The sequence below is a fragment of the Drosophila bipectinata genome, unplaced genomic scaffold (genome assembly GCF_030179905.1).
Source record: "Drosophila bipectinata strain 14024-0381.07 unplaced genomic scaffold, DbipHiC1v2 scaffold_73, whole genome shotgun sequence".
NCBI lineage: Eukaryota > Metazoa > Arthropoda > Insecta > Diptera > Drosophilidae > Drosophila > Drosophila bipectinata.
The window spans coordinates 1-8,409 of NW_027222998.1; the positions used below are offsets into that span (position 1 = coordinate 1).

The 8,409-nt window shown below is 37.3% G+C and overlaps 3 protein-coding genes and 1 pseudogene across 3 annotated transcripts; 2 read left to right on the forward strand and 2 right to left on the reverse strand.

The window, feature by feature from the left end:
- Window positions 1–212: 212 nt before the first annotated feature.
- LOC138927727 (pyridoxal kinase-like) lies at window positions 213–1,885 on the reverse strand (annotated as a pseudogene).
- Window positions 1,886–2,428: 543 nt separating this feature from the next.
- LOC138927725 (small VCP/p97-interacting protein-like) lies at window positions 2,429–3,183 on the reverse strand. The gene is made up of 3 exons (XM_070282868.1): window positions 3,031–3,183; window positions 2,779–2,949; window positions 2,429–2,723 (listed from the first exon to the last, which is right to left on the reverse strand). The coding sequence occupies exons 1-3, from the start codon at window positions 3,091–3,093 to the stop codon at window positions 2,709–2,711; spliced, it is 249 nt and encodes an 82-aa protein (XP_070138969.1). The 5' UTR covers window positions 3,094–3,183; the 3' UTR covers window positions 2,429–2,708.
- A 77-nt stretch (window positions 3,184–3,260) lies between these two features.
- On the forward strand, window positions 3,261–4,033 carry LOC108128399 (small VCP interacting protein). Its single transcript, XM_017245986.3, has 3 exons — window positions 3,261–3,431; window positions 3,513–3,683; window positions 3,739–4,033. Exons 1-3 carry the CDS (start codon window positions 3,369–3,371, stop codon window positions 3,751–3,753), a joined length of 249 nt encoding a protein of 82 aa, XP_017101475.2. The 5' UTR covers window positions 3,261–3,368; the 3' UTR covers window positions 3,754–4,033.
- A 516-nt stretch (window positions 4,034–4,549) lies between these two features.
- On the forward strand, window positions 4,550–6,249 carry LOC138927726 (pyridoxal kinase-like). The gene is made up of 3 exons (XM_070282870.1): window positions 4,550–4,943; window positions 5,013–5,112; window positions 5,187–6,249. Exons 1-3 carry the CDS (start codon window positions 4,767–4,769, stop codon window positions 5,897–5,899), a joined length of 990 nt encoding a protein of 329 aa, XP_070138971.1. The 5' UTR covers window positions 4,550–4,766; the 3' UTR covers window positions 5,900–6,249.
- Window positions 6,250–8,409: the final 2,160 nt, after the last annotated feature.

The window sequence follows — 8,409 nt, forward strand, 5'->3', positions numbered from 1 at the left end:
GGACCTAGAGCGCTAAAGATAAGTTAGTTCTAAAATTCTAACATCCTAAGCAGTTGTTCTGAAATTCTAAGCAATTTGAAAGAATCACACTGTATCAAAACCGGAACTCAAATAAAAATATATTTTTTTAAACTATTTTGAAGAAGATATATAATTATATATTTGTATAAGTAATCGGTATAATAGATCCACAAAAAGGTATCAAAAGCATTATCGTAAATCAAATATATATGTCGGTTATTCAACTTTTAACTTGACAATAATCATATAAAGTAAGGAGACAGGACAATACACACATTATTTTGAATCAAAGGGTACATATCTTATACATTTAATAAGCTGATACATATATATATATAAAGATTATTGTCCTTTTCTGTCGTTTCTAACAAAAAATAAAAGTGTACATTTTGTATATATATTTATGAATTATTTTGAAGGTAATCGTTGAGTTGTGCTGTTCATCTTGGAATTCAAGAACCTTCTATATGGTATCTCTTCATTGTAGTTAAGGTAAGCTATTTAAGGTATTCATTTCATTCAGGATATATACTTTGCTTCTCTAGTTAAGTCGTTGCGCCTTCAGCAACACCTCCGGCTTTTCAATCTCGGTTTTCGAGGCAACCAACTGTAGTTCCCGCTCAGCTGCCTTGACAGGACCAGCTCCTCCATTGGGCAGGGCAGCCACTGTTTTCTTTATGACAGCCTGCAGACTGGCGATGGTCTTTTCGAAGGCTGTGGCCACATCCGCGCATCCGTGGCTGTGCGCCAGGAAGAGTGATGCGAAGAGGTCGCCAGTGCCTGTGAAGACCAGATCCTTGCCACCCTGCTTGGGGATATCGATGGCTAGACGAGGTCCGTTCTGTTGGCTTAGGAAGGCCCGGAGTACACATGGCTGGCCGAGATCGCTGCTGGAAATCACAACCGTTTTAATGCCTCGCTTGTGGAACCAATCCATTGCCTCCCACACAGCCTCCTCGCTGCGGACCTCCTTTTCGGTCAGAAGTTCCACCTCATACTGATTTGGGGTAATTATGTCCGCCAGGGGAATGATCTCATCCCTCTAGATGGGCAGAAGTTCTTTGGGCACATAGAGCTCCCCGTTGTCGCCCATTACCGGATCACAAACGTAGACCAGACTAGGATTCGCCTCCCGCAGTTTCTTCAAAATGACGCCCACCTGGCGAAGGAACAGAGGATTCCCGATGTAACCAGTCAGCAGATGTGAATAGAGTGGAAGCAATTCGTTCTGCTCCAGTCCCTCAAACATTGCGGCTGTAAGAGATTATAGGTTAAAGTTAATTAGGGTACAAAGTTTAATCTAAAAACTAAATAATTAGTTAACATACCCAATTCCTTTTCGTTGGAAACAGGACCCTTAAAGGTCTTGTAGCCTGTGTGATTGGAGAACTGCACCGAGTTCAATGGATCCACATCGAAGCCAAGCAACTGGTGGTGGAAATAATAGGGTTAATGGAAATTTCCGAGATCTTAACCTTAAAGGTAGAGATAGCAGACCTGCAGTGGATAGGTGGCCACTTTGTTGCCCACGTAGCCATGGACCACATGACTCTGGATGGAAAGCACCCGTTTCGACATATTCTCGGCTATTTTCCGTGGGAGATTCCGCGACGACTGACCGCTAATGATTGAGGGAACAATGTTGATGCGGCTCGGCCTGCAGGCGGTAATCATACACTCATGTTATCAGCAAATGGTCCCTGAATAGCTCCAGCTGATGATAACGCACAGATTACGGGTGTAAACAGTGGAAAAGGAGCGGACAGTGTTTATTTCGTATAAGAGATTGTCTGTAAGTTAGCGAGTTTTCATTGCTCGGCCTTGGAATGCAATCAAAAGTCAATTACATTCGACCACCCCCATTGCCACCCCCGGGTAGTGTTACCAGGTGGCGGTAAAAAGTTTACGCGCCAAAAACTTATACCATAAAGTAGTTTTTAAAATAATATATGTTTTTGGAAAAACTACTTAAGTTCAAACAATTTAAAAACTTTTACAAAAATATAGGTTAAGCACATAAATAAATGAAATAAAAAATCTTTATTTAAGTCCCCCACGTATTATTTAAAACGTATAAAACTTACATTCGAAAAATATAAGCAATGCATTGTAAGAAAACCATTTTTCTGTAGAAAAATCTTTGATTTTGATTTCAAAACTTGGTATATTCGGTTTAGGCCAAAAAAACGAGGGTAGAAAATTTTAGAGCTTAAAAAATTTTAAAAAGGTGACACAAAAAACCATCCCTCCTCTTAGTAAACATTTGTAAAAAACTGTTAATATACATATATTTCCAATTTATATATTTTTCGAAATTATTAATTGTGTAATAACAATAAAAGGGAATATCAAACATTAAAATACGCAGGATATTAAAGGATTACCCTTCCAACTAGATCCAGTAATATTATTTTTAAGGTCTTCATCACTGACAACAATTTGGTCTTTTATTATTTGGTAGAAAATTTCGATTCACAGACATTGCGCTTGCTAGAAAACTCCGAGAGTGCTATTAAGGTGGAATTTATAAACAGTAGACAAGATCAAAGATCTAAAACAAAGTGTATATACAGTACAGTAAAAATACGGATAAATGTAAAATGCCAAGTGCATGACAATTTTTAGGAGGTGATAGCTGCTTTCCAAGCCATCGCCACAGAATACCGATGGCAGTTTATGGTTCTCTTTTAGCTCGTTTGCCACTGAAAATTATTTTAAATTTTAGTTTCAATCCTTGCTGGAGTATCTGGAACTTACTCTTAGGTTTGATTGACCTTGACCCTGTCGGGCGGCCTCCTCCTCGCGACGTGCCAAATCCTCAGCCCTTTGCTGCTGTCGCCGTACACTATCTACATTTTTTATGCCCCTGGACTCGTTTTCCTGGCGACGCTTTTCCGCTGCCTCCAACTGCTGCTGCCTACGCTCATCCTAAAAGATACAACAATTGTTTTCAGTGTATGCCAATTAGGATACGTTCAGGTTGATTCTTTTCTCGCTCTCTCGACCCACCTGCGATGGCATGAGGTTTGTTTCCTCGGCGCTTTGGCCGCAGCAGGAGAGACATATTCCCATGATTTAATAAAATGAAACTTTAATCTATTTTGTTTGCAAAAAATATGGCTTCACAAATTTGTTTTGCGTTGTTTTCCACTTTGCTCTCTTTTCCACTTTGTTTTGACAAGTTTGTTAAGTTAACAGTGCACGGCTGTCCATTAACAGCACACTGTGACTCAGTCAGCTGTCAAAACAAAGTGGAAAAGAGAGCAAAGTGGAAAACAACGCAAAACAAATTTGTGAAGCCATATTTTTTGCAAACAAAATAGATTAAAGTTTCATTTTATTAAATCATGGGAATATGTCTCTCCTGCTGCGGCCAAAGCGCCGAGGAAACAAACCTCATGCCATCGCAGGTGGGTCGAGAGAGCGAGAAAAGAATCAACCTGAACGTATCCTAATTGGCATACACTGAAAACAATTGTTGTATCTTTTAGGATGAGCGTAGGCAGCAGCAGTTGGAGGCAGCGGAAAAGCGTCGCCAGGAAAACGAGTCCAGGAGCATAAAAAATGTAGATAGTGTACGGCGACAGCAGCAAAGGGCTGAGGATTTGGCACGTCGCGAGGAGGAGGCCGCCCGACAGGGTCAAGGTCAATCAAACCTAAGAGTAAGTTCCAGATACTCCAGCAAGGATTGAAACTAAAATTTAAAATAATTTTCAGTGGCAAACGAGCTAAAAGAGAACCATAAACTGCCATCGGTATTCTGTGGCGATGGCTTGGAAAGCAGCTATCACCTCCTAAAAATTGTCATGCACTTGGCATTTTACATTTATCCGTATTTTTACTGTACTGTATATACACTTTGTTTTAGATCTTTGATCTTGTCTACTGTTTATAAATTCCACCTTAATAGCACTCTCGGAGTTTTCTAGCAAGCGCAATGTCTGTGAATCGAAATTTTCTACCAAATAATAAAAGACCAAATTGTTGTCAGTGATGAAGACCTTAAAAATAATATTACTGGATCTAGTTGGAAGGGTAATCCTTTAATATCCTGCGTATTTTAATGTTTGACATTCCCTTTTATTGTTATTACACAATTAATAATTTCGAAAAATATATAAATTGGAAATATATGTATATTAACAGTTTTTTACAAATGTTTACTAAGAAGAGGGATGGTTTTTTGTGTCACCTTTTTAAAATTTTTTAAGCTCTAAAATTTTCTACCCTCGTTTTTTTGGCCTAAACCGAATATACCAAGTTTTGAAATCAAAATCAAAGATTTTTCTACAGAAAAATGGTTTTCTTACAATGCATTGCTTATATTTTTCGAATGTAAGTTTTATACGTTTTAAATAATACGTGGGGGACTTAAATAAAGATTTTTTTTTTCATTTATTTATGTGCTTAACCTATATTTTTGTAAAAGTTTTTAAATTGTTTGAACTTAAGTAGTTTTTCCAAAAACATATATTATTTTAAAAACTACTTTATGGTATAAGTTTTTGGCGCGTAAACTTTTTACCGCCACCTGGTAACACTACCCGGGGGTGGCAATGGGGGTGGTAGAATGTAATTGACTTTTGATTGCATTCCAAGGCCGAGCAATGAAAACTCGCTAACTTACAGACAATCTCTTATACGAAATAAACACTGTCCGCTCCTTTTCCACTGTTTACACCCGTAATCTGTGCGTTATCATCAGCTGGAGCTATTCAGGGACCATTTGCTGATAACATGAGTGTATGATTACCGCCTGCAGGCCGAGCCGCATCAACATTGTTCCCTCAATCATTAGCGGTCAGTCGTCGCGGAATCTCCCACGGAAAATAGCCGAGAATATGTCGAAACGGGTGCTTTCCATCCAGAGTCATGTGGTCCATGGCTACGTGGGCAACAAAGTGGCCACCTATCCACTGCAGGTCTGCTATCTCTACCTTTAAGGTTAAGATCTCGGAAATTTCCATTAACCCTATTATTTCCACCACCAGTTGCTTGGCTTCGATGTGGATCCATTGAACTCGGTGCAGTTCTCCAATCACACAGGCTACAAGACCTTTAAGGGTCCTGTTTCCAACGAAAAGGAATTGGGTATGTTAACTAATTATTTAGTTTTTAGATTAAACTTTGTACCCTAATTAACTTTAACCTATAATCTCTTACAGCCGCAATATTTGAGGGACTGGAGCAGAACGAATTGCTTCCACTCTATACACATCTGCTGACTGGTTACATCGGGAATCCTCTGTTCCTTCGCCAGGTGGGCGTCATTTTGAAGAAACTGCGGGAGGCGAATCCTAGTCTGGTCTACGTTTGTGATCCGGTAATGGGCGACAACGGGGAGCTCTATGTGCCCAAAGAACTTCTGCCCATCTATAGGGATGAGATCATTCCCCTGGCGGACATAATTACCCCAAATCAGTATGAGGTGGAACTTCTGACCGAAAAGGAGGTCCGCAGCGAGGAGGCTGTGTGGGAGGCAATGGATTGGTTCCACAAGCGAGGCATTAAAACGGTTGTGATTTCCAGCAGCGATCTCGGCCAGCCATGTGTACTCCGGGCCTTCCTAAGCCAACAGAACGGACCTCGTCTAGCCATCGATATCCCCAAGCAGGGTGGCAAGGATCTGGTCTTCACAGGCACTGGCGACCTCTTCGCATCACTCTTCCTGGCGCACAGCCACGGACGCGCGGATGTGGCCACAGCCTTCGAAAAGACCATCGCCAGTCTGCAGGCTGTCATAAAGAAAACAGTGGCTGCCCTGCCCAATGGAGGAGCTGGTCCTGTCAAGGCAGCTGAGCGGGAACTAAAGTTGGTTGCCTCGAAAACCGAGATTGAAAAGCCGGAGGTGTTGCTGAAGGCGCAACGACTTAACTAGAGAAGCAAAGTATATATCCTGAATGAAATGAATACCTTAAATAGCTTACCTTAACTACAATGAAGAGATACCATATAGAAGGTTCTTGAATTCCAAGATGAACAGCACAACTCAACGATTACCTTCAAAATAATTCATAAATATATATACAAAATGTACACTTTTATTTTTTGTTAGAAACGACAGAAAAGGACAATAATCTTTATATATATATATGTATCAGCTTATTAAATGTATAAGATATGTACCCTTTGATTCAAAATAATGTGTGTATTGTCCTGTCTCCTTACTTTATATGATTATTGTCAAGTTAAAAGTTGAATAACCGACATATATATTTGATTTACGATAATGCTTTTGATACCTTTTTGTGGATCTATTATACCGATTACTTATACCTATATGTAATTATATATCTTCTTCAAAATTGGATTTAAAAAATTTATTTTTATTTGAGTTCCGGTTTTGATACAGTATGATTCTTTTATTTTAGAATTTCAGAACTACTGCTTAGGATGTTGGATTTAGAACTAACTTATCTTTAGAGCTCTAGGTCCTTTTTATAGCTACCCTTGCTGAAGCTTTTTGCAGATCAAAACTCGAAAGAGAGGCCCTCTGAGAGAATAGATTGAGTCGGAACCTTTTACTTGAGGTGTCAGTTGACATGGAAGGCTTTGGGTCTCAATTAATCGAGGTGACAAGAAAATGTGAAGTGGGTTCCCATTTAAGAATGTTTTGATCTGTTTAGTTTTAATTCACTTAAAAGGAGTGAGAAAGATTTGAGTCGGGATTTCTGTTTACCCAAATATTGTTTTGGTTTTCAATCTGAAGTGACTCTTAGAAATTGGAAATCTGAAATGAGGCTGTTTTCAGCCGAATTGAAATAATTAAATATTTATGTTTTTACAAAAATTGGAATGAGGCTATTTGCAGCTGCGTTACGAATTTCAATACAAAAGGCTTCAGCTTCGGTTTACAAAATTTACTGATATACACTTAAAGAAATTTTGTTGATATGTTACTTCCCCATCCTTAAGAATTTAGCCTGTCCTCAGGCGGTTAGTTTGGGGTATAACTGTAGGTCATGTTCTTTATTTTCTGAACTTTTAGTTTCTTTTTCGGGACTAATAACCTTTTGTTTTTTATAATTAATTATTATCCTTTTTGGGATGTTCTTAAATTTATAAATCAAATATATGATTATAATAATAATTATTATTGCTAGTAGTATTAATAAAATTTTTTGGGTTGTAAAATATTGTTTTGAATGGTTTTGGAATATTTCTTTGGCTACGATATAGGATAAAGGTTTGAGTTTAGTTATGTTGTTGTTTACATAAATAGTTCGGGTGTAATCAAGCATAGTATTTGTTATTATTTGTATAGAACAGTTGAATGCTTTTATTATATTGTTTCCTTCTGCAATTAAATCTTTATTTATACAATTCTGATTTAGCAAAGTTTTTGGCAAATTTCATGTTATTATAATGTTGGGTTCAATATAATTTAATTCGAAGTTCTTGTACATTTTTGTATATCTACATTCTGTATTTGTTTGTCTTAAGAGACCTATTATACATTTATTATTTACTATTTCTTTTGTTTTTACTTCAAAGACTTGCTGATTTTGTATGTAATATTCATCGTGCAATGTTTCGGTTATTATATTCTGATTCTGATCCGGATACGGTAAAATTTTATAAATGGGGGTTTTAATAATAGTACGAGGAATATGAGAAATTATCAATATTTCGTTAGTATTAACTTGTAACCAAGTTGATGTTTTGATATTTAACAATTTTTCTGAATTAATATGTTTAAGCGGGTCATGTTTTAGGAGCTTTGGGTTGAATATGCCTAATCTTGTAAATTCCATTCCTAATTCAATGTCTTCTACGTATTCTGTAAATTCTTGTAAATTGAAAATAAGGATTGCTAACCTTTGGTCTTCGTTTTGGTTTTCATTTAAACGATTGACTGTTTCTATTCCCTTATTAATTGCATCAATTAATTTATTTAATTCGTTGATCTGTATACTATTTTCGGACAAATTATCAATTTTTGATTCTAATTCTTCCCTATCTTGTTGATCCAATGTGCCAAATAAATATTTATAAAAGGTACCTACGAAATTTGCAAGTCCTTTTGATTCCGTTCATTTCCCTATTTAATTTTGATTGTCATCCTGTGCACTATGTACTGTTGCTATTGTGGGTAATGATGGGTTACTATCCGGTGATTCTCCTAAAAAATTTTCATCTAGCTTTACTCTTGACAGAGCATCAGCTACCTGGTTTTCCTTTCCCGGCAAATATTTAATAGTTAAGTCAAACTCGTTTAATTTTATTCTCAACCTTTTCAAAGTTAGGGTAAATTAAAATTGGGTCTGATGTAATGAGAAGTTTTAATTTCTCAAATGCTTCTAAATATTCTTTATCTGTTGAATTTATAGTTGAACCCTTCTTTAAGTTTACTGTCATGGGTTTTGCAACACCTTTTTTATAGACAAT